This window comes from Aptenodytes patagonicus, chromosome Z, assembly GCF_965638725.1.
Source record: "Aptenodytes patagonicus chromosome Z, bAptPat1.pri.cur, whole genome shotgun sequence".
In the NCBI taxonomy this organism is placed as follows: domain Eukaryota; kingdom Metazoa; phylum Chordata; class Aves; order Sphenisciformes; family Spheniscidae; genus Aptenodytes; species Aptenodytes patagonicus.
The window spans coordinates 24670049-24696739 of record NC_134982.1 but is presented as its reverse complement, the minus strand read 5'-3'; the positions used below and the strand labels follow the sequence as shown (position 1 = coordinate 24696739).

General features: G+C 38.3%; 1 protein-coding gene across 2 annotated transcripts in view; it reads left to right on the top strand.

The window, feature by feature from the left end:
• The window catches only part of ADAMTS6 (ADAM metallopeptidase with thrombospondin type 1 motif 6), a 158655-nt gene that overhangs the window by 8711 nt on the left and 123253 nt on the right, over positions 1 to 26691 (top strand). For both annotated transcript variants that reach the window (XM_076361965.1, XM_076361964.1), the window contains 4 exons: positions 4123 to 4291; positions 12217 to 12434; positions 12963 to 13046; positions 13542 to 13687. In XM_076361965.1, coding sequence (XP_076218080.1) covers positions 4123 to 4291; positions 12217 to 12434; positions 12963 to 13046; positions 13542 to 13687 — 617 coding nt within the window. The remainder of the gene's footprint in view (positions 1 to 4122; positions 4292 to 12216; positions 12435 to 12962; positions 13047 to 13541; positions 13688 to 26691) is intronic.

The window sequence follows — 26691 nt, the reverse complement described above, 5'->3', positions numbered from 1 at the left end:
GCCCAGTAGTTTTAAATACTTCAGAATGTGTAGAAAGTGATTATTATTAGGAAAGTGAATGAGAGGTTAAATCACATTTTGAGGCTACTGTGGTTCCAAGGAAATGTTTAATATAAAAGGCCAAGTGTTTCCATGGCATGTGAAGTTCTGTGCATTGAGTAGCATTTGTGCTGGGTAGCACAGATGTCTCCATCCAAGCAGAAGTGAAAAAGAAAGCACAAGAAGTAGGCTGTGGCTAAAAGCATGACCTTACTTGGTTAAAGGAGGAATTATTTTGCTGGAAGACTATACATGAATTCATATATATACAAATTACTCATATTCTTCTTAAATTAGCTCATTTGAAAGCTGATTCTACCATAAAGAATGCATCTACTTTTATGGATTATAAATTGCATATAGTATGGTATTTTTGAATCATATGTAAAATAATGTCTAATTTATAAAATAATTATAAAGATCAGAAATTATATTGGAAAGGATTTAGTGTTCTAGATCAGTGTCTTTGGAGTTCTCTTTGGTACTAATATATATTTACAGTATAGACTTAGTATTCAGAAAATTGTCCTAGTTTTAAGGTGTCTTGTTAGATTCCATGATGTACTGTCTCAGGCCAGGTCACTATTTTTTTCATCTTTAAGAATGCAGTAAGCTAATGCAAATTTTTTCTCAGTCATAAAAACACACTGAAGTGTATAGCCAGCTGTAGACATACTGAACCACACTGACACGTTTTCAAAAGTTTCCATTACTACTACTTTATATTAAAAATGGATGAAGCATAAAGTCTAGAAAGGTTCAAGGCATGGAGAAATTGTAAAACAGTGGTACCGTGTGGAAAAGGCACGCACTTACTTGTCCTCTATAATTCAGTTTGCTTCTGCGACTGACAAGACATCCCCCATCTGAAGGAGGTTAAGGCCCCAGCTGGACAGCCTGACAGAAGAAGATTCCTTTTCACAAATTCAGGGGAACTCCATGTGGATTCACAGATTTGTCTGAGCATGTCAAACTGCTGGATCCAGACCTTATATATGTTAGCAGTAGTTGGCAGTCTGTAGTGGGATTGGACAACGCAGGACCTCAAACAATCTGTTTTAGATAATAATCTTGGGAATGTTGCTTGTAGTAACCTACTTGGGGCATTCAGCTTGTTTCTTAAATTCATGGTATTTTGTCAAAAACTTTTGTTGGTCATTATTATGTCTTAATGATATTTCTTATGCTTTGGAGCAGAAGTTTAATTTACAAACTGTTCAAATACAATAGCAAAACTAAAAAAAATTAAAATTAATTACTTCTAATGCTTTAAAAGGGCATTATTTCAATCTCCCTTTTCAGCTGCAGTTATGTTTTGCTCAAATAGTAGATTATAAGCCAAAAGCAGGGTTTAGAATGTTGGTTTGTATATAATAGCGTAGTTCCCACTATTTATTAATCAGACATTGCTGAATGCATATACAATGGAAGTATCTCTAGCCACATGAATTTTCTAAATTCAGAATAAATGCTGGTTGTCACTGACATAGGTACTTTTTATGTACAGAATTCAGAGTTCTTCTTAAAAATCAGTCACTGTGATCCAACAAGACCACTTGCATAAGTTTAATATTGGAAGAACAGTTTTGTTGGCAAGCAAAATTAATACGTTAGGTTTAAAATGGTATATGTATGCCAGGCTTATGTGAAGGGCATATGCAGGGCAAGTGCATTTCCAGTGTTTATCAAATCACTTGGCTTGCTGCAGCAACTGACCACATACATGTTCTGACTACTTGGTGGTAGGAGTAAGTTAAAATTTATTTGCAGTTCCTCAACTAAATGTTATTAAAATCTCTCTTTTCTTAAACCACCATAGTGTTCGGGCAGATGAGATCAGATGTCAACTAGGCATAGGAAAAATCAGTGATACTCTCCTAACCTTTTTCACTGCTGGTACCTGAAGGAAGCGTGATCATAGTTTGCAGACATTCATAATAGTTTTTGCGTATTTGCTCCTGCAAATATGCAACTTGTATAGAGAATTAATGCTGCAGTTAAGTGTTGTTTATGGCATCTGAATTGACTCACTCCCACTGAGGTCATCTCACTGCTTAAAACTATCAGTTTCAGTATCCAATGTAAATGTCTCATTCATGCTTAGACTTGTTAACCTGGCTGGACTTGAGTACAGACATGAAGGATGTATGCGCTGGAGTAATCAGATTTAGGTTAAGACCTGTTCTGTTGCAGAGACAGAGCCACAGGTTGGATGGTACCTCTGTCTCCTCAGGCTTGGCATGAAGCAGACATCCTGATGGTGTTGGCCAGAACCACTCTGCAGGACTCTTTTCCTGTGGGAACATAATACCAGAGCTTATAATGGCTCAGGATTCGCCTGAACCCAGATGTCTGACATCCAGACTGGATGCAGTCCAGACTGTCAAGGTTCTTTCTGCACATCTGGCAAACCCAGCTACAATTTGCTTTATATTTTCAATACTATTTAAGCAGCAGTGTACCAGTAAATTATTTATTTTCTAGTAAAATCTTAGACTCCAAGTAACAAGAAGGCATTGTGAGAGGAATTTGATACCAGCATCTTCCAGGTGAATATAGACCCTGATGTTACCTTTCAAGTAAATAATTGAGTTCATAACGAAAAATACCACTGAAGAGGAACACTTACTATTACAGTCACTATGTAAGGAATGTGTAATTGAAAGCTGCAGTGTGTTCATACATATATTCTCAAAATTATAATAGGGTTATATTTGAAAAACACTGTTCTTTCTGATGTGTTATACAGGATTTTTTATTTTGTGAGTTTTATGTTGTTACTGAAATCCAGTTATTCCAGGAGTGAAGAACAGCAGGCATTTGATGTACAAACCAGCAGCAGGACAAGAGCTTTGACCAAGAGTACAATGGCAAGCCCTGATCTTAGAAACAACTTTAGGATATTTAGAGCAAATAAGGAGCAAATAGTCTTATCATAGAGGTCTCATTGGAGGAAAAAATAACCCCTTTAAAAAAAGGCTCATGCATAGTACTTGCTTTACAGATCAAAGGTGTGGTAGAAATCTGTGATTCATCAAATCAGGATATGAACGCAGAAGTTCCTGCTTCCAGTATCCTACCTGATGAGTAGCTCTTTCTCCTGGTGTAGAAACAATTTTCTAGATACGGATACCAGAATTTTTTATTTAGCAAATATAGGTGTAGGAGTCTGTCTGGGCTTATTCCCCAATATTTCCATATCTGAAAGGATCCCAAAACTGGATTTTCTGCTAAAGTTCAGTTTTAATTGCTGAAGGTTCAGGAAATTGCATAGTTGGCCTGAAATCTCCCCTTTCTTCCATAAACCACTTCCTGCTTGGAAGAAGCTGAGTTCACAAATGTGAAAGTTATGAGAATAGAATATCTACTATTCTGCACTGCAGTATGAGGAAAAAAATGTTCATTTTTTATGGAGAATGAGGTCTAGTCCACAGTCTGCCCCAACTTGGATTTGCCAGATTTGTGGCAAGGCCTTTTAAGGAATAAATGCTTTGTAAGTAGTGTATCCTAAGTTAATATTAATAATTTTAATAACTAGCTCAGTTTTGGAATTAAGCATCTGGATGTAAAATTCTGAATGGTTTCCCTGAATATATGTTCTTAAATTAATCCTTCATGCCGTTTTTCTTTGATGCAGTATGTGGCTTTAAGCATCTACCGGTATGGCGTCACAGAGGGATACTGGTCTCACCATTTGAGCAAGAGCATTTTGGCTTGGCGTCACTTTTAATGGATATGAATCAAGTATTTTTGGAACATCTCTGTGAAGAGATTATTTGTCGTATACCAAGAATATATCTTGCTGTCTTACTACATCCACCAAAAATGATGGGAAAGAACTCCAGAAATAGGGCAATGATATTTTTATTCATTTCTTATTGTGTTGCTTATAGGTGCTTAGTCCTGCTCCTTCTAAAATCAGTGGAGGAGAGCTGGCTCATGCATTGTTTTCTGTGTTGACTTATAGTTGTGGATTTCTTCACAGAGATAGATGATAGTCAAACGTTTTTTAAAGTTAAGTTTTTTAATAGGAGTTTTATATTGTCTTTTGCAAGTTTTTATTTTCTTATTTTATTCTTTAAGCATGGAGTCATTGCTACAGAAGATGAAGAGTATTTTATTGAGCCTTTAAGGAATATAACAGAAGATTCTAGTAACTTTAATTATGAGAACGGTCATCCTCATGTTATATACAAAAAATCTACCATGCACCAGCAACTTCTCTATGATCACAGTCACTGTGGAGTCTCAGGTAAATGAGTATGAGTGTCATTCCTTTTAAAAAATTATAACTTAAAATGTATTTTAAAATCTTGCTTGGTTCATATGTAAGACAGAGTGGAAAATGTAGTAATGGGAATCCTCCAGGGTGATGTAATGTGCCTTGTTGAAAAGTAGTTTTGCTTTTTTTCCCAGATTTAGATCGAGAGTATAGTGTCTTTCAAAAACTGAGACACTGGGAGTAAGTCTTGTTTTATGCCTGTGTTGTGTAGAGTGGTAGTAATGAGCACAGGCTTCCTCAAAATGTGTGATAAATGTACTTTGTTCCCCAATTGGAAAGCATGATTGAATGACTTAAGTATTACAGCTCAATGTTTAGTAAGTGTTCCATCTCATTTGAGGAAACTTGACATGCAATAAATGTATTATGATTAGTAATACATTTGGAACTGGAGTCCACATCTTTCTCGTTTACTGAGGTTTGTGCTGTTTTGATACTGGCTTTTGGTTCAGTGGGTTAACATTACTCCAAAATAGTTGAATATGTGATTTACAGGTGCCTATGGGGAGGATTATACAGTTTTGATTGAGAGATATTTTCTTTGTAAAGCAGTTTTAACTTCCACAAATACACTTTTCAAGTACTCTTTGACATGATTTTCACTTGCTTAAACGGAAGCTGAAAACTAACTTCTTGAAGACAGCATGTAGTAAATCTGACAAGTTATTTTAGAGCACTATAATAATGGGGTTTTTACATGATAGAAAAATGTTCTAACCTTGTCATTTGTTTATATCTCAGAAATAGGTTGTTCTTAAAAGTTCAGTCCTGGACAGTTGTATTCTATGAGATTCAGTGCACAGGGCAGGGTGACAAATACTAATCTTAAAGTAATATCACTGTTCATTGATGTGACTTATTTCAGCTTCTTTTGGAGGTTGTAACTTTTACTGGCACCAGCTGACTAAACTTACAGTACAGGTTGTCTATGAAGGCCCATGGTTGGGAAACAGTTTTTCCTGAGTGTTTCAGTTAACTGTGTTTAGGGAATGTCAGACTTTATGTATGTAACTTGTTTTAGTTTGGAAGCATTATTCCATCTAAATGCTTCTAATATTGCAAAACAAGTCTCCTAACTATTACTGCCTGCTAACTGATTGTAAAATAAGAGTACTAATGTATGTTCATTTTGTAGGGAAAGCTGTCACTTAAGCCTCTTGAAATAAGTGGAAGGATTATGAAATGCAGGATGATGCAATTTTTACCGTTATTATATCCCCAGAAAAAGAAAGGATATTGGCCTCTGCCAGATGTTATCTTCTAGATTAATGCTTAGGAAGTCATTCTCCTCCAAGTGAGAATGAAGCAGTGGCAGCTAGTTTGGTCAGGTTGCATTCAGTTGTTCTGGTGGTGTCTGTCCTATGGGTCATGGGTTGATCATGGCTATGCATCTTGCGTGCATTTTTTGTGAAACATGCAGTAATCTTCAGCATTTATTCCTTTGCATATTTGATCCTGCCTTTGCTCTTGGAAGCTCCTGTGCATTTCCTGAGCTTTCATATCTGTTACATCCTAAAGTCCTTAATTATTGAAGTACAAAAGCACTGCTTTTTGCAAGCCTGAGACTACTATCATGCTCATTCATCTCAGTTTCTCCTTTTCCTGTTGTTCTGTATACTACTTCCACTCCATGGAAATTTCTGAAAAAAATTTGCTCTCCCCCAAAACTGCAAGGTCTTACTTTTCCAGATGACGTGCTATTTTAATGTACTCCTCATGGGTACCAAAATGTTTTGAACTCGTTTTCTGAGCACTGTTGCAGCTTTATCCCAAAGTGACATGGCATCCAAAGCATCCCCAGAATATCTAAAAAATAAAATCAAATATTACTTTTCACAGCTTTCAGACCGTAGGACTAAAGCCAGGTTTACAGGAATCTTCGGGGCATTTGACTGGTTTTGGAAGTTTTGAGAAGTCCAATTTTGTGTTTTAAAACACAGTTGTAACAAACCTGTAGCTGCCTTTTGGCACTATATAATTTATTTTGTCTGGAAACTGATTTTAGCTTTACCTTCAGAACAATTTTGCCAGTGTAATATGCTGGGAGGAATCTGCTTGTGTAGCTGTGCCACTATTCATGCTCTGGCAAGTTTCCCTTACTGTAATCTAGACCTAAATTTATCGTGTACCTGTTCCGTATCAGGGAAGTAGTCAGGATTTTTAAGTGTTGATAGAGAAAAGGGGAGTGTTATTTCTGACCTTTCTGAGAAAGATTGCAATAATTGACAGAAAGTGGGGTGGGAATTTGGTGAAAGGATGATCAGAATTGGTTGGGATGAGCAAGTGATGGACTACTTCATAGTAGATAGTGGAATTATGGTGGCTAATACAAGAGAAGAATTGGAGAGGCAGGGAGATTCAGATAAGAACATGGGATAGACTTTCATAACCTACATTAGATTTTAATCATTTAGACGTAAGAATGTTTGGGGTGGCCCTGTATGTTAGGGAGTGTTTCGATTGTCTAGAGCTCAACGATTGTGATGATGATACGGTCGAGTGTTTATGGGTAAGGATGAGGGGGAAGGCCAACGAGGCAGATATCCTGCTGGGAGTCTGTTATAGACCACCCAACCAGGATGAAGGGGCGGATGAAGTGTTCTACAAGCGGCTGGCACAAGTCTCTCAATCGCTAGCCCTTGTTCTCGTGGGGGACTTCAACTTCCCGGACGTCTGCTGGAAATACAACACAGCAGAGAGGAAACATAGGAGGTTCCTGGAGTGTGTGGAAGGCAACTTCCTGACACAGCTGGTAAGTGAGCCTACCAGGGGAGGTGCCGCGCTTGACCTGCTGTTTACAAACAGAGAAGGACTGGTGGGAGATGTGGTGGTCGGAGGCCGTCTTGGGCTTTGCGACCATGAAATAGTAGAATTCTCGATTCTTGGTGAAGTAAGGAGGGGGGCCAGCAAAACCACAACGATGGACTTCCGGAGGGTGGACTTTGGCCTGTTCAGGACACTGGTTGAGAGAGTCCCTTGGGAGACAGTCCTGAAGGGCAGAGGGGTCCAGGAAGGCTGGACGTTCTTCAAGAAGGAAGTCTTAAAGGCACAGGAGCAGGCTGTCCCCATATGCCGTAAGAAGAACGGGCAGGGAAGACGACCGGCCTGGCTGAACGGGGACCTCTTGCTGGGACTCAGGGAAAAAAAGAAGAGTTTACCACTTGTGGAAGAAGGGGCAGGCGACTCAAGAAGAGTACAGGGATCTCGTTAGGTCGTGCAGAGAGGAAATGAGAAAGGCAAAAGCCCAGCTAGAACGCAATCTGGCCGCTGTTGTTAAAGACAACAAAAAAAGTTTTTACAAATATACTAAGGACAAGAAGAGAGCCAAGGAGAATCTCCATCCCTTATTGGATGCAGGGGGGAACATTGTCACCGAGGATGAAGAGAAGGCTGAGGTACTCAATGCCGCCTTTGCCTCAGTCTTTAACAGGCAGACCAGTTATCCTCAGGGTACTCGGCCCCCCTGCGCTGGAAGACAGGGACGGCGAGCAGGATGAACCCTCCATAACCCAAGAGGAAGCAGTCAGCAACCTGCTACGCCACCTGGATGCTCACAAGTCTATGGGGCCGGATGGGATCCACCTGAGAGTGCTGAGGGAGCTGGCGGAGGAGCTCGCCAAGCCACTCTCCATCATTTATCAGCAGTTCTGGTTAACGGGGGAGGTCCCAGACGACTGGAGGCTTGCCAATGTGACGCCCATCTACAAGAAGGGCCGGAAGGAGGATCCGGGGAACTACAGGCCTGTCAGCCTGACCTCGGTGCCGGGGAAGATTATGGAGCGGTTCATCTTGAGGGCGCTCACAAGGCATGAGTGGGACAACCAGGGGATCAGGCCCAGCCAGCACGGGTTCATGAGAGGCAGGTCCTGCTTGACCAACCTAATCTCCTTCTATGACCAGGTGACCCGCCTAGTGGATGAGGGCAAGGCTGTGGATGTGGTCTACCTGGACTTCAGCAAGGCCTTTGACACCGTCTCCCACAGCATTCTCCTAGAGAAGCTGGCGGCTCACGGCTTAGACAGGTGTACTCTGCGCTGGGTAAAAAACTGGCTGGACGGCCAGGCCCAGAGAGTTGTGGTGAATGGAATTACATCCAGTTGGCAGCCGGTCACGAGCGGTGTTCCCCAGGGCTCAGTTTTGGGGCCGGTCTTGTTCAATATCTTTATCGATGATCTGGATGAGGGGATTGAGTGCACCCTCAGTAAGTTTGAGACGACACCAAGTTGCGCGGGAGCGTTGATCTGCTCGAGGGTAGGAAGGCTCTGCAGAGGGACCTGGACAGGCTGGATCGATGGGCCGAGGCCAACTGTATGAGATTCCACAAGGCCAAGTGCCGGGTCCTGCATTTGGGTCACAACAACCCCATGCAGCGGTACAGGCTTGGGGAAGAGTGGCTGGAAAGCTGCCTGTGGGAAAAAGACCTGGGGGTGTTGGTCGACAGCCAGCTGAACATGAGCCGGCAGTGTGCCCAGGTGGCCAAGAAGGCCAATGGCATCCTGGCCTGTATCAGAAACAGTGTGGCCAGCAGGAGTAGGGAAGTGATCGTGCCCCTGTACTCGGCACTGGTGAGGCTGCACCTCGAATACTGTGTTCAGTTTTGGGCCCCTCACTACAAGAAGGACGTTGAGGTGCTGGAGTGTGTCCAGAGAAGGGCAACGAAGCTGGTGAGGGGTCTGGAGACCAAGTCTTCTGAGGAGTGGCTGAGGCACCTGGGGTTGTTTAGCCTGGAGAAAAGGAGGCTGAGGGGAGACCTCATCGCTCTCTACAACTACCTGAAAGGAGGTTGTAGCGAGGTGGGTGTCGGTCTCTTCTCCCAAGTAACTAGCGATAGGACGAGAGGAAATGGCCTCAAGTTAGATTGGATGTGAGGAAAAATGTCTTTACTGAAAGAGTGGTTAAACATTGGACCAGGCTGCCCAGGGAAGTGGTTGAGTCCCCATCCCTGGAAGTATTTAAAAGACGAGTAGATGAGGCGCTTAGGGACATGGTTTAATGGGCATGGTGGTATTGGGTCGACGGTTGGACTCGATGATCTTAGAGGTCTTTTCCAACCTCTATGATTCTATGATTCTATGTTGAAAAAATAAAAAAATGTTAAATTACTATTTCATGTATGTATCGTCACCAAGTTAACTATGTTTTATTGAATACAGCTCAAATCATTAAGGCCTTGGTAAGAAGTTGACCACTGTCAAATTCCAATTGCTTCAATGGGATTTGAGGCCACTGGATTATCTTGCAGAATTCTGTGTTTGGATAGGATTGAGAAAGAACAAAAGTTGACATATGAAAGCTGCAGAGTGGTAGATTATTTAGGGATGACTCTGCGATATGCTGCCTTATGTAGTGGTTTTATTCATGCCAGACTTTACAGTTGGTGTATTCTAAAATGAAAAAATGCTTGTATATACAGTAAATGGTGTTAAAATAGGAAGAAAAAAGCAGCACATAGTGCTTCACTTCAACATATTCTCATAGTTGCATCTTACATAAGTAGCTTTCTATTGCGTTTTGAGATCTTTTTGTGTTTGTGTTCTCTCCTCTCTCTCCACCTTCACCCCCGCTTAACATCTTTAGAGGACAGACTTAGGAAAACTTAGGTACCATAGTTGTGAACTCCATGTCTACACGTTTGGATTTCTTTTCAGTTGCAGTTTAAAACCTAATTCCCTGCTTTTGTAATCATTATTTTGGGGTTAATTACAGTGCTTTTCTGTGGTGTTTTTCTTTTAATTTTTGCTTTTTTTACTTCCTGATAGCATTATTCAATGTTAATGAAGTTTAATTTTTTCTTTTTTAATCTAGGAATAATGTGGAAAAATGACATAACTTGCCACAGAACTGTTTTTGTTAAATGTATTGCTAACTTCTATTGACATGTTTTAGCTTTTTAAAAACAATTCAGTCAGCATTATTTAGTGTTTTAAAGTAAAACAGCATAAGCATTGATAGATCCTGGACTGTGAGCCTAAGTACTCAGGATTGTTTCCAGCTTTCCCATTACTTTGAGACCAGCTGAAGCCTAAGCTTCTCATCTGATCAGAAAAGGAGAAATGTTTGTTTTGTGAAGTCTTCCAAGATCTTTGTTTGAAAGATGCTATCAAGATGAGTCCAAAATAATTTTCTTTCCTCTGAAACTTTTCTGCATAAGCTCATCAATTTTCAAATGTTTAGAAGAGATTTGCATCTTTGAGTGAAAAATTATGAATGAATGTGGAAGCAGTATTGCATTTCTAAAGTACTTTTAGCACTCCAAGAGCATCAGAAACCCTCAAACGTCACCATTTGTTATTTGAAAATGAAGAGTGGATTTTTAAAAATTTTAGTACAGAAGCTGTCAGAGAAAATTCCAGACATTCCTAAATCACTGCTTGAGTGAGATAAACAATTAAAGCAACTTTGAATTTCCTGCAGTAGAGACGAAAAACAGGAAAAAGCGAGGATAATATAATGAGGATTCATTATAGACTCCTCAACAGGCTTTAATACTTGATACAGCTTTTTAGAATGGAATTATACCCCGTTGCAGAATGAGGACAATTTTGTTGCTGGCATTTTTTCAACTACCAGGTTTATTTTAATTTTTTGACTTTTCTAAAATATGCACCTTTTAAAGCCAACACTGTGGCCTCAAAAATTACAATACACTGCAACAGTGGGAATGCTGAAGCTTTGTATTCCTGGTTTTGACCTGAACATACATTCTTTGTGGTATAGCTATTGCTCTTTGAAAATAGTGTGCTTAGCTGAATTCCATAAAGCGTTGCTTTTTCACGGAAGATACTGGTCCTATCTCAACTCATCCTTAGCTGAACCCGTTTTAGTAGAGGTAAGGATGCATCTCAGAAATTGCTCACTTGAGCAGTCCTGTTCAGACAATTATAAGTGTATCTAACTGTTAATATTCTTATGTTCATCCATAACTAGCAAGAATACCTTAGATATTTTGAAATCCTGCTTTGGTAAAACCAGACTAATTACATACTTTGATAAACTTAAGGTTGAGATCTCTGTGGGCCTTTGTGGAAAAGGGATATTTAATACACGTGAAAGTGCCAGTTTTGCAGGGAAGGGCGGGTTCAATTTTGTCCTGAGGACAGGCATTCAAATTCAGAGTAAGTTTGTAGTGTTTGTTTTGCTTATAATTACAGCTGTTTGATTATTAAAAATCCGATCTCTTGCATGCAAGAAATATTTCTTCTATATATTTACATGAAAGAAGTACAAGAATCAACATATTTGAATTAAAATTAGTGTTAAAAATAACTATAGCAATTATCCCATGTCAGGCCATTTTAAACTTCCCATTATAGTTAATTCACAAGGTAGATAAAACATAATGATAGCTTTCTGAAGAGAAGATTAATTTATTTGGCCCAAAAACTATTAGGCGTGTAAGCATAATTGCCTAATAATTAGAGTTTCACAGGAGGGAAAAAGCTTTTTTGGTGCCTTATCAGCGTGTTTAATTCCTTAGTATATTTTGATATCTTTTACTTTAATTTTGATTTTTTGGTTTCCAGTGTGTTTTTTCCAAATGTTATAGCTGTCTTGGTCTTATCCTTAAAATTCTGAAGTGTGCTTGTGGTTAATTATAAGTAATCTTTAGTATTAACATAGATGTGCAGAATCAGATCTGTTAAGAGAAGACTGATGATTTATTATCCTAAGTCAAGTTAAGGAGAATTGAGAATGTTAGAACTCAAAGTTGGTTTTCCATTATATAAGGTATTTTAAAGTAAAAAAAAAAATTAGATAATAAATTTAATTTTCCTTTGCCTCAAGAAAGACTTCTTTTTAGAAGCTTGAAGATGGTAATCTCAACATAAAAGAGCTGCATTTGAATGCGTTTTACCAGTGACCCCTCTGAAGTGTTTAATTATTTTGGTTCCTAGAAGACCTCACAAGAAGCGGTAGACCTTGGTGGATGAGTGATGCATCTGCTTTTCCAACTTCACTTCCAGTCAATGACACGTTAAGTAGTCATAATCGACAGAAGAGATCAGTAAGCCTTGAACGGTTTGTGGAAACGCTGGTAGTAGCAGACAAAATGATGGTGGGATACCATGGTCGCAAAGACATTGAACACTACATTTTAAGTGTAATGAATATTGTAAGTTTCATCCCTCTCTGTGTTCATATCAATATGCATGTACTGAAATGATAAAGCAACTGTAAAGTATTTATTTTTTGGCATGAATAATGCTTTAAAATATTTATCAGCTTGCAGGAATTAATAGTTGAAATATGGCAAATGTTAGCATCGTGGGAAAAATGCAGTACTGTTTCTGTCAAGAAATACACTGTGATCACTTAAATTGTTTGGTTTTAATTTTAAATTCAAATGATTACATGTAGATTATACAGTTCTGTTCTTTTTAAGTCAACAGTCTAAATGCTTCTTGTGCTGGATGAATTATGAAACAAGGTATAAACAGTTTTGATTGAAAAGTGTGACCCAAGAAGTTTGTTTTACTGAGTGGTCATTTTTTGGTCCAGAAAACCCTCTTATACAGGTGATAATGATAATTAACATTATGAAATTACATTGAGTGAGAAAATAGGTTAAGTTTTAACCATTTAGGAAACAAGTAGTGTTTCTTGTCTGACTTTGTGCCTTTTCTTATTTTCTGGAGGTCAGGTTGCCAAACTTTACCGTGATTCCAGTCTAGGAAACGTTGTGAATATTATAGTGACACGTTTAATTGTCCTCACTGAAGATCAGGTAAGAGCTGTTGTGCTAAGTTTTATATCCCTGAAATACAAGTTATGTTATTGTGTAATATAGATTCCATTTAATTATTGCTTGAAATGACTGCATCTGAGTACAAAATGTATCTTGTAATCTTTCAGTGCTTTAATCAAGATGAAACAGTTCAAGGGAATATTCCTCATGTATCATCTCAAAGATATCTGTTCTGACTTCAAGTGAATATTAATACACCTTCGGGGATGTCAGTTTTACTTTTAGATTATATTTTGATATTCTGATTTTTTTGTATTGACATAATCATTATTAAAGTTGGAGCAGAAAGAATGCCTGTTCAGTAATACACAGCTGAACTTGGGGTCAGATTTTACAGAGATAAAATTTGGCAAGAAGAGTTTATTCCTAGAAACCACTGCTTCTAATTTTAGTCCCATTTTAGTTTTCAAAAGGCTTAACAACTGACTGTAGTAATTTGTTTGGAACATTTCTGGTATGCATGTTGTATTGCAGCCAAACTTGGAGATAAACCACCATGCAGACAAGTCCCTCGATAGCTTCTGTAAGTGGCAGAAATCCATTCTCTCCCACCAAAGTGATGGAAACACCATTCCAGAAAATGGGATTGCCCACCATGATAATGCGGTTCTTATTACTAGGTATGGTCATTAAAGTATTGTGTTTTATTTCTGTAGCTTTCTTGTTCTTACCTTATATATATATAGGCTAGTTGTAAAGTAATATAATTGGTAGGTAATCCTAAGAGGAGGAAAATTAATAGATGGCTTGTCTTAAATATATCAAACTATTAAACTACAGATTAAGAATTTGGAAAAGTAAGATCTACAAATTACTTGCTTCTGCTGTTACTTTCACTTCATAATTGCCAATGCAAAGTATTCCAGTAGAACAGATGGATCCTGTTGAACATCTTATACTTTTATAATTGAAAAGAATTCATAAGGTTATAGAGAACAAAACAGTATGGAAAATGTTTTGTTAACTATACATGTTTTTTATAAGAATTGCAAGCCAGAACCTCAAGTACTGCAGTAGTATTTCTGCTGAAAAACAGGTTCTTGCAGATTCAGGCAATGTGAGAATCTGCTTTGTAGCTGTTTTGATTTATTATGCTTAATTAAGATGAGAACTGACAGTTTTAATAGGTAGTTTCGAAGCCTGCATATGTGCCCATTTGTTTGCTTCTATTCCACCGTTACTGTGATAAACTCAACAAAGCTTGCACTGTAATCTGCAATCCTGATAAATGTATTCCTGTTTGTCCTTTGCAGTTACGCTTAGGCAACTGTACTTTATTAGGAGATGAGTTTCCCCGTTTTTTAAGGACCATATTGATTCTTTCCTATTTTGTTTAAATAGCAGCAGGTGCAGCAGCACTAATTTGCATTAGGATCTTTTTATTATAGTTTCTGCTTTCCAACACAAATTCTGTGCTGCTTTGTATGGGACCTATTTGTGGAATCATTGTGTTCACTGCAGAAAATTTTTGAATAGTGATTAAAATAATGGATCTTTTCTGGAATTTTGTGTAAAAGGTGTAAAAACGGCTGGGTTTTTTTGGGATGGGTGGTTTTTGTTGGTTTTGTTTTGTATAAGGAACAATTTTTTTTCCAAGAGGAAAGAAAAGCTAATGAATCACTTGCATGTATTTTTGCATTCATATTTCAAATATAATTGTTACATGTAGTCATTAATACTACATAGTAACAATTAGAATGATTAAATGCCAGAGTGATTTAGAGAGCTGTTACAGTCCAAGAAGTTTAAAAAAATAATATTATAGTCTCTAATAAAAATACATGGTATGAAATTAAAAATAAAATACAGTTACATTCTAAGATCTTGATTTTTCACAAAGGCCTTTGTTTATGCTCAGTTTTTTTGCATACAAGTAATGCCTTCACTAGGCCTGCTCACACGTGAAATTAAATACATCTTTACAGCAGTGCCACACATCAAGCTTTTACTGGTATAATTTAGGCAGTGAGTGAACAAGTGTAATCTGTAGGTGGTATGGTTGTGTCAGTTGAAGCCCCCCAATATGTATGTATAAGCTGCGATGGGAACACTATATTTTTACTGTTATGGCGGAATAACTTGACATATTGTTAGTGTTATTCTGGCACTGCAAAGCACAGTTGTTTATTTTCTTTCACTGTTGTGCTTTAATACTTTTTATTACTGTATATTCTGTACTGGCTTCCCCGTTCTGGTAGGATATTCCCAGCATAGTTGTGAACAGTTCTGTGTTCCAGGCGAAGGCAACTCTGAGCAAGTTTTCAGAGAACAGGAATAATACCTATTGAAAATTAAGTTTTTTTCAGCGAAAAGTAGTTAATATTAAGGACTTATTTTGTTCTTCATTATGTGGGCTTAGTAATTATATAAATATGCTGTGGAGTTTCTTTAGGACTTGTGTATGCTGCCTTTTAAAAAAGGACACAAGAGTTATAAAAATAACTTCTGAGTTTACTTCTAAGAAGTTTACACTTCTAAGTATATACCTATATTTTAAATCAACGAAGTGCCTCAGTGTAGTATCTGCAGGCTAGTAATACCTACCTTTATAAAGCATTACTGAACTTTTAAGTTCAGTTATATATGCTTTCACGACAGAATGCTTGTATTCCTTTATTTACTATAATAATTGTAATTTCTAAAAATAATCCCAAAGGCTACATGAATCAAATTGTGTGGATCAGTCAGGCTTTTACTGAAACTGCTAGCTATCCTGGGTCTTACTAATAAAATGTATCGGCATATGTGAAGAATGGATTTTTCTTTTTTTTAGGTTGGAATGAGATAAATTTATATTAATATAAACATGTAAATCCATTAACTTTAAATAATTCTAAATGAATTACTGACATGGTAACATGCTTGTTTTCATTCTATTTTGGATCTCTCACATGATGAACCGGAGTTGATGCTATATGTGAAAGACAAGGGTATGGAGAGATCTTTAATAACCTCTTCTAACTGAAGGAATTTGAACCTATTCTACCAAATATTAAGTTATTTTTTAGCCACTGTAATAGTGTTTTGAAAGCAGTTTCCTGAATCTGTCCCACTGATGCTGCTCTGCTTTGTATAAGGTAATTACATTTTCATTGAATTTGACACTGGAACCATTTTTGGTCATTGTGTGTATTACTATTTTATGGAAAGTAGGAAAGTTTCAGTTCAACATTATGAATAGTTTTGTGTTGATCAAAACCAGATTTTTCAGTAAGTAATTGATGTATTTGAAAATATTACCTAGTCCTGGCTGAGTATTTAAGTTTGCAACTACAACAATCTTTATCTGAAAAGTGGGAAAAGGAGTCTTTATCTTTGTGCAAATGAAGACAGCACCTCAGCTTTTCTTAGCAACAGATGGCTTTCCTCCATGATACTTTCAAAGATGGCATGCTCTGATCTGGGAAAAAAAAACAGTATTAAGGGTGCTGATTCCCTAGAGGTGTCTGCTTGACCAATATAGACAGACTTTTGTACCCTAAGCTAGCTGTATGCTAAAACCAGGTAGCCTCACTGGCATGGAGGTATGCCAAGCTAAGCTAGTAAGTCCCATGGAAATATACCATGTCTGCTAAGCCACTAGTCTTGGGACAAGAGCTGACCTGTGTTCAGTGTGCCTGGTGTACGGGCTTTTCTGTCATGGTCCTGTAGGCACCCTGCAGTCTGCAGAGCGCTTATTTTACTAAGTGGGTAGGGGGTTGCAGAAAACTTCTTAGCTGATAATAAAAAATTAGGCAGGTAAGAGACTGGGCCAAGTAAGAGCCTGATTCCCAATCAGGAGAGCAAAATCACGGTGATGGAAATATGGTATTACTTGCACAAATATGGTAACAAAAATAATGTGCATTCTCAACTCACTGTGGTGAGTATTGGAACTGGTTTAGCTTCTTTAATGCTTCCAGACTTCCTGCTGTAGGCATAAAAATGATAATTAGCAGGAACATTTCTTGATACTGTTGTCCGCAGAAGCATCTTCCTTCAGTTTCACTAGAGAGCTTCTGAGCATCCCTGAAATTCGTAAGAATTAGATACCCCCTTATAATGGGAACCCAAGGGCACGTAATTGGCCTTATACAGAGGGCTTATTACAGAGTCTTGGGATATTGGGTGACTTTGTATAACAAGAATAGCAATTACCCAGAACTCTGATAATACTTTTGTGTGTGGTACTGTGCTTTTGCCTTCTTTTAATTAATTTACAGAACTTTTGTTTGTATTTTCTGAGTCTTAAGTTAAATGCTTAGTGTTATTTCAAGATAAGACTGTGACTGAATTAATGTTCTAAAAGAATGAGACCTGATTTTTTTTTTTTGTATAGTGCTCACTTTTTGAAACTTCACCTAGATTTTTTCTGTTGGAGACTGTATTTAAGACTCAGACTTCAATATTTTATCCGGTAATTGTCCAATTACTAAGCAGACAGGTTTTAATTATGAAGTTCATTAATAGTGTAATGCTGTTAAGACGTCGTCTTTTTTCCATGAAGTGACTTTGACTTTAGATAAACCTAGTGAATCCTTAAAATTCTTTTCATATTACAAATTAATAGAAGTAGGAGGAGAACTTGTATGATTCTCTTATCTCAAGTCTTTTGGGAGACAAAAAGTAGTCTTTGCATTTGGTTCCTGTATTCCTGCATCACAGATGTGATAATCTCACTTTTTAGTACAACGTTGGGTTCTCAGATTTGTCATTTTAAGACTCAGTGTAAGTTTTGAGTCTCTGTGTATTCCCCCTTGTGCATCCCACCCCCAGTGTAGAAGTAGCTGTTTGCCTTTTTGGAGTTCTTTCGTGTTTATGTGCTGATTTTTTTTTTTTTTTTTTAAATCTTTGTTGGTAGCCTGCTTCCTCTTTTTGTTTCTTCAGAAACTCCCTAGGAAATAGAGTCTCCATAGTTTACCTTAAAACCACAAAACTTCAGAGGTCACAATGTACACTATGATATTGTTACTTATTTTTGAAGAACACTTAACCCAGCTTCCCTTCCATTTCAATCAATTGCTTCCTTCTCTTGATCTTACAGATCATAAAGTAGGAATTACGGAATTCCTCAGCAATACCTTGGGTAACTTGCAAGCATATACATTACGAACAAAACTATTCCTTGTCCTGTGCACCTTCAAAGAATGGTAAGGGCCAGAGGGTTGCGTTCTAGGTTACACTTTGTAGCAGGGGTGGAGGAGAAGATGACAAAATTTAAAAAATGCCTTTTTTTTTTTTGTTTTTGTTTTACACCCTAAGAGTTCTCTAGTACTAAATTTCTATATAGCTCAAGATAGTTGGTTTGATTTGTCCAGCTACTAAATAGTTGTTTTTCCAAATGACACGTGTGACTGACTCGCTAAACTTTGCAGCAATGGAGTCTTTTCCTGCTGGGAGGGAAGACCCAGAGCTATTAATTTGCCTGCTGGGGTGTCGGTAGATCAAGTAAAAGGCATACCAAACAGCCCATAGAGAGGAAAGTTTCAGGGGAAAGTTGAGATGCGTGTGTGTGTGTGTGTGTATTTCTGTAAGCAGAACTTGGTCTTTGAGATACAAATGTTTTAAACAGAGAAACATTTGAAACCTTACTCACTTAAAGAGATAGTACTTCCCAAAAGTCATTGCATGAAATGCCATCTTCTGTTGGTAGCATCACATACCAACAGTTTGTTTTATGTTTTTTAAAAAGAAAACCAAATCCACTATGCTTGACAAAAGCATTAAGGTCTCTCTGATGCAGCTACAGTGTTTTTATAGGAACATAAGTGATTCCATGAAAAAAACTTCTTCATGAAGTTTTAGTTTTGAAACTGTAAACCTGCATTCTCCCCCCCCCGCCCCCAGTACACTGTGAGAGATGCACTTACGCAGATACAGCTTCTGAAATTAATAACTTATAATAATACAAAAATCTTTTACTTGGATTGGAGTCCACTTGAGTTAGTTTTACAAGTGGCTTACTGCTTTAGCAACAATTTATTCCACAGCCCCACTGAACTGATGTACTCTGTTGGAGGAATCTTTATTTGCTTGAACAAAGAATCAGGGCCATAAGATGTTTTTATTGATTAAGCCAAATACACCTCAATTTGTAGGTTAGACTGGTGTCAGTAAAAATGTTCAGTACCACACATGGTATAATTTTTCTGTTTCTCTGGGTTTTCATGGGCTTTTATATGTTAATTTTTGTGAGACAGTGAATGAGCTCTCTCTTAATACAGACTCTTGTATTTTTGCCAGGTACCACTGTGCTTGTAATTTAGTAAGTGTATTGCTAAGCAGTGTGGTATGGCTGCTGTTAGCATTAACCCTGGTATTAGTATGCAACATGTCTCTAGCAACACTGCTGAAGCCCATATGGGAGGCATTAGCATTATTACACAATTGGTGGATTTTTCAAATCTTTCAAGGAGAGAAATTTTACAGAACTGGTTTATGTTTGTTGTATATGTACAAGATTAACTTCACAATGCTTCAGTTAGTTGTTCCCTCATTCACGTGCCCTCATGGGCAAGGTATACTCTCTTTCATTTGTCTGTGAGATACGCATCCCCTGTGCAGGCTGGTGCTGCCAGTTTTTCTAAGGGGGCAGAAGGTATATGTATATGGCAGCAATCCTAAACTGTAAATCTTGTGGTTCATAATCTAAAGAACTGCAGTGTTTCAGGCACTGCTGTAGATACTCGAGAGAGGCAAAAAGTTTCTTGTTTCATTATGCATACCTGTGTAGAGCTGACCACAATCATGCCTTTCTTTTTTTTTTTTTTTTAATAACATTACGGGGTTTTAGGCAGCTGGGGATGATTTGGTAGTTGCATCGTCCTGATAGCAGTCCTGAAAGGAAATGTATTTTATGGACACAGTTGCCCTTTTGCATGTCAGTTGCTTATAGGTTAGTAATATACTTTTATTCTGTAATAACAAGTAACATTTCCCCGTCAGGTTCTGTACTAGTTAAGGCATTTCGTAGTGAGGTAGGGCCAGCCAGGACTCTGCACATTCCTTTCCTCCTGCAGGTCCAAGATTGTTATGCTGCTTTTCTGAGGCACTTTTCCACTTTTTTCTGGGCTTCTTAACTTGTTGCAAAGACTTCTCTTCTATACAAGGCACTCTCACATTGCTCTGTTGGGACAATTTCCTAGCCTTGTCCAATAAATCTGGACATCCAAAGCATTTCTGGTCCCATGAAGCCCTGTCTCCGATCCTCATCCTGCGGTTTCTTCCTCCATTAATGAGAAGGGCTTCGATTTCAAGAAGTAATTCTGATGTCAGTTGTATCTGATTGCCTCTTACTTCCTTGACTCTTAGTACATTAAGCGGTTTTCCTTCTTTTTTTTTTATGCAGCCTTTCAACTTATTCTACTGGAGTTCCTTGCAGTGAATTTAAGTCCCTGACAGGAGGCTGTTTTTCCTTAGTTGATTTTTGTGCAAAAATCGTAAGATTGTCCATTGACTTAGTGTCCTGGAGACCACGTGTAAAAGATTACTCCTCTGAGAGAGAGGGTTGAAAAGCTGAGATGTGTATGTTGCCCTTAATGTCTGTGTCTGCAGATATTTAAAATGTGAGGAGCTCACTTTCCAAATAATAACACTAAATTCCCCATGCCTCTTTGTTTTCAGGGAATTAAAGGGGTGTAAGTGAAAATTCTATCTACATATTCAAAATTATGTATTTGGAAAAAACCCCAAACAAACTTGAAATGCAGTAAGACTCTGCTACAGCAGATTGAGGAGTCTGCTGTAAGGTATTTGATGTTGTTTGCATGGTGCTTTGCATAATAAGAATATTTGTACCAGGGTTTCTATACATGACACGTTCCTTACACTCTTGACAGAATCAGTATTTTGCTAGATATGGCACTGGTACTACAGTTCATACATTCTTACTTGTGTCAAAAATATTTTATGGGTCTTCATTATCCTAAGGCATGTTCTTTGGAATGACTACTCTGAGATTGACAGAAGAGAAGTTGTGGGTGAGAGATGCAGCATAACAACTGTGAGCCATTACAGCAATACAGGGTCTCTGTGTGTAGATGATTTGCTTTTGGTACATACGGGCCTAGAGCCATGTTCCAAGATTGCAAGCCCTGCATGTTCAGTGGGGGATAAAATATATACAAGGATTTCAGTGGAGAATTCTCCCTCATCCATTTTCTGTATGTCTTTTTGTGAGCTGAGAGGCTGTAGCCTGTGAAATGATGGTAGAAAATCAAATTAGATAACACAGGCAATAGGGAAAAATATGAAATAGTTGGGAACTAATAAAATCAGTTGGCATATTATGTAATTCCCCTTTATGTGACAGTTATACACTTATTTGCTGGGTGGTTCCGATCCCCCCCCCTCCATTAACAGAATAAGGCCTGAAATGGTGTTCAGGTTTCCACTCTTGGCTGTGAATTTTTGGGTGTTTTGGGGGGAGGAGGTTACTGTAAATTGTATCTTTTAAAATTTATTCCTAGATTTTGTAGCTGAAAGGAATCAGATAGACTCTGTGGGATTTGAGGGAACTCAAATGGAACAATGAAGTAATTAGAATGTGAATCTGAAAAACTGCTTATTGCATGGCAAATGTCAACCGGCAGGTGATTTGCAGGTAATTAACAAGCACACTGTGTGAGTGGAATGTTTTCTAATCAATAAAAAGGCTGTTATTTTTAATTTCTGATGCCATTAGTTGACTGTTAGTTTACAGTTGGTTAGTTAGAAGATGTATATTCTGATTTAGTTTATAAAATTTGAGTCTGAGGGTGGAAGGGTGGAAAAGGTACAGGGTATACCCAGAGTCTGCCTAATCCATTCCAGATGGACAAAATGTGTTCAAAATGTGTTTTATTTAATACCAAATCTGGAAGAGTGACCAGTGTCAGGGACTAAAGCTCAGACTTCCATGCTCTGATTGGAGACTTCAAGTCTGAAAGCTGTTTTCTTCTTTTAATTTTTTTTGGTAGATTGATTGGAATACTTCATACTGAGTAAAAAGACAAATAACATTCTCCTATCTCAGCTGAAGACAAATTTTGAGTGTAATCCCACAAACATCTCTTAAGATGTGTTCACTGAGTGGAACTGGTTACACACCTAACGATTTCCTAAACTGGAAAACCTGAGAATATCTACCAGCACACAGTGTGGGCAGTGCAGCTCTTAACTGCCCCCAGTTAAAGTCTTTCTCTAAATGAGGCAATGAAACCTTCAGTAGTTAAAAATGCATTGGGGTAAATCCATAAAATATCAAACTACATTTGCTGTTGATAGTAATGGTATCTTAATGCCTGCTGTAGTTTACAAATAAAACTTTTCCTTTTACACACTAGACTTACTACAGAAGAAAAAAATCAATGAAAAATACTTCTGTATGCTCTATTTTTTCCCCTTTTTTTTTCCTCCAGGCATTTACCTTCTGAGTTGCACAAAGGGTCATAAAACTATTCAAATGATAGTTTTTCCAGGAAATGTTTGGTGGTAATAGTTTGGGATATCTGTTAGAACACTCAGTTACTGCTTGGCCAGATATCTGAGGAAGGGCTTTCTAGCAGTTTGAAATGTCATATTTTGCCTTCTTTTTATAAAGAACATAGACTTGTTTAAAAATCTCTCATTTTTAATTTTTCTTAGTAGTCTGAGTAGAATCCTAGCATTCTTCTCTTTTCTCTTTTTCCCCTCTCTTGCTTAAGTACAGTATCAGGGCTGTTACTATTTTCACAAGTTAAAATGACTGGCAGAATAATACATATGCAAGTGAGTAGCTGTGCTTCTCATTCTTAACAATCCAGAAAAACATATTAGGCCAATTTCTACCCTGGATTTTCACCAATTTTGGATTTTGTCTGTGATATGTTGCATAAATTCTGTCTCTCGCCACACATGAATATATACTACATTTTCATGGGTTTTTTTCACATTTTAAACATCAGTCTGGACTATTTAGCTCAACTTTATAGCTGCATTTTATTGGATTGCTTATATATAAGAATAAATTAAAACCATGGGCTTTTAATTAGGACACAGGTTGTAAATTAATTCTTTTGGTGGCAACATCATATCCATTTAATTTTAGTATTCGGTATTCTTCAGTTTCTGCTAGTTTACACCAATCTGTCCTAACAAAGGTCATGATTATTTATGCTTTGAGGTCAATGGCAGCATGCCCATTATTTCAGTAGGATCTGGGTAAGATTTCAATTTGAGTTCATAGCTTGTTCATTTTAATTCTGCAAATAGTCATGTAAAACCTAAAGTGAGCGCTGTTTGTTCCATGCTACTTAATAACTTTTTGAAATACTTTGCAGCTTTAAAATGTGTATTAATGAAGTTAAGTGCGTGAGTGTCTTTACCTTTTTTTAAACTAGGGATGGTATTTTCTCTGAAGTTGTACCCATTTCTGTATTAAATTCACTGCTTTTATAAACATCCATTATGCATAGAGATAGATCACTTTCTAACTGATTTTTAAGTTTATTCAGTGTGTTAAAAGTACTTTCCAAAGTGATTAGTACTACTTACAGGTTAAATTTTTTTTTTTTTGGCTCGCTTGCTTTATTAGTGAATTTAGAGCAAAGAAGTGACACTTGAAAGGAAATGCCTGGAAATTTTCCGGTCAAAGAGCAGGTGTGAATAGGCAGGAGCAGAGGATATTACAGAATTGTCCCAAGTAAAGAAATATGTTGTAGTTCATGTCTGCAGTTGTAGCGGTTCATTTTCCCTTTCATAAAATGTAGGATGAAATGTAGCTTAAAAGGCTATTAAAATTCTGACAGAACTGGGTGATGGAGGTAAAGTTAAAATCCAAAGTTAAAATTGCATGCTTGAGTATTTTTGCATGGTGGCCTGATCACGTGTGCTCAGTTAATTGGTACTAAAGTTGATTCTGAAATTAGATCTGCTAAACAACAGATAAAACTTTGCTTTAAACTCAAATGAAATCAAACTCTTTTGTTTTCAACTCAAATCAAAACATCTTGATGAATAAGAAATTTGTTGAAGAAAATAAGAAATCACATTTGTTTACATGTGGTATATTCAGAATTAAATTACCACCTGTGTTGCATTCTCAATTATTTTCTTAACTGACACTTCTACTTTACTAAAGATATATGTTTCACAGTCTTTATTATATGAAGTAAACACTGGAAAATATGGTTGCTGAAATACAAACACTGAGATAACACTGAGAACTAATTGAAATTCTGGTCAAACCATTTATTTTGCAACAACGTGTGAAGGAACGGTCGTCTGGCCAACTGTAAAGAATTAAATATGAAATTGTAAACACGTTTAATGACTAGCAAGTCTTGTGTAGATTTGCTTTCATGCACTATATTCTAATTCTTCCTACCATTGTTTGTTTTCTGTTCCCTTCTGTTGCTGCCAGATTGACCTGTTATCAGCAGGTGAAACTGTAGCACGTGGGACTACTCCAAATGGGAATATACTCAGCAAATGTAACAATTTCTACTTTTTTTTAAGCTTTATCTCTTACTTTTTTCTAGACTGGAAACTCTTTGTACTTCTGATCTACTGGCTAAGCTAATACAGGCCAGCAATTACGACATTATTAACAGTGTGAATAAAAAAATCTCTTTTAATGCTGCATAATCAAATACCTTTCTTAGATCACCGGTCATTAATCGTCCACACGTGCACTTATGCAAAATTCTAGACACTCCTAGTTTAAACTCTTAATCTACATACCACTATTTATAGTATTTCAAAATTGTATCGAAGTAGTCCACGAACACTGTGGAGATAGCCAAAAGCTGTTGTGTGTGCATGGCCAGGGCCTACCACCATGGATACATGTGGTAGTGGTACCTCAAGCTAATAAATTTAATCAAGAATTTAATTTTTTTTTTTCAAATTGTGTGCAGTTGTCTTAGTTTGAGTAATGACTGATCACTTCTTTAACAGGCAATACTCTTATTCAAGCAATTTTGTGTGGTTTAGTGAGTCAAAATGTTAGTTTGTCAGTAGTGACAGGTATTCTAATATTGGATGCTTTGGCATGGTATTGTGTGTAGATCCTTTGTACTGAATATTTCATATGCTTTTCCTCTCTTGCATTTTGTAACTATTACATAACAAGAGAGAATCATAGAATCATAGAATAGTTTGGGTTGGAAGGGACCTCTAAAGGTCATCTAGTCCAACCCCCCTGCAACGAGCAGGGACATCTTCAACTAGATCAGGTTGCTCAGAGCCCCGTCCAACCTGACCTTGAATGTTTCCAGGGATGGGGCATCCACCACCTCTCCGGGCAACCTCTGCCAGTGCTTCACCACCCTCAGCGTAAAAAATTTCTTCCTTATATCTAGTCTGAATCTACCCCCCTTTAGTTTAAAGCCATTCCCCCTTGTCCTGTTGCAACAGGCCCTGCTAAAAAATTTGCCGCCATCTTTTTTATAAGCCCCCTTTAAGTACTGATAGGGTGCAGGAAGGTCTCCCCAAAGCTTTCTCTTCTCCAGCCTGAACAACCCCAACTCTCTCAGCCTTTCTTCAGAGGCGAGGTGTTCCATCCCCCTGATCATTTTCGTGGCCCTCTTCTGGACTCGTTCCAACAGGTCCATGTCTTTCCTGTACTGAGGGCTCCAGAGCTGGACGCAGCACTCCAGGTGGGGTCTCACCAGAGCAGAGTAGAGGGGCAGAATCCCCTCCCTCGACCTGCTGGCCACGCTTCTTTTGATGCAGCCCAGGACACGATTGGCCTTCTGGGCTGCGAGCGCACATTGCTGGCTCACGTCCAGCTTTTCTTCCACGAGTACCCCCAAGTCCTTCTCGGCAGGGCTGCTCTCAATCCCTTCATCCCCCAGCCTGTATTGATACCAGGGGTTGCCCCAACCCAGGTGCAGGACCTTGCACTTGGCCTTGTTGAACCTCATGAAGTTCACATGGGCCCACTTCTCGAGCTTGATGACATGCATAGCTCTTCCCTTGTCCACTGATGGAGTCACTCCATCATAGAAGGCCACTAGGTTAGTCAGGCAGGACTTGCCCTTGGTGAAGCCATGCTGGCTGTCTCGAATCACCTCCCTGTCCTCCATGTGCCTTAGCATAGCTTCCAGGAGGATCCATTCCATGATCTTCCCAGGCACAGATGTGAGACTGACTGGCCTGTAGTTCCCCGGGTCTTCCTTCTTTACCTTTTCAAAAATGGGTGCAATGTTTCCCCTTTTCCAGTCAGTGGGAACTTCACCGGGCTGCCACAACTTCTCAAATACGATGGATAGTGGCTTAGCAACTTCATCTGCCAGTTTCTTCAGGACCTGCGGGTGGATCTCATCAGGTCCCATGGGCCTGTACATCTTCAGGTGCCTTAGATGGTCTCGAACCTGATCTTCTCCCACAATGGGTGGCTCTTCATTCTCCCAGTCCCCGCCTTTGCCTTCTGCGGCTTGAGCGGTGAGGCTCGAGCACTTGCCGGTGAAGACCGAGGCAAAAAAGTCATTGAGTACCTCCGCCTTCTCCGTGTCCTGGGTAACCAGGTCTCCCATTTCATTCTGGAGAGGGCCCACATTTTCCCTTGTCTTCCTTTTATCCCTGACATACCTATAGAAGCTTTTCTTGTTGCCCTTGATGTCCCTGGCCAGATTTAATTCAGGGCTTTAGCTTTCCTAACCTGATCCCTGGCTGCTCAGACAAT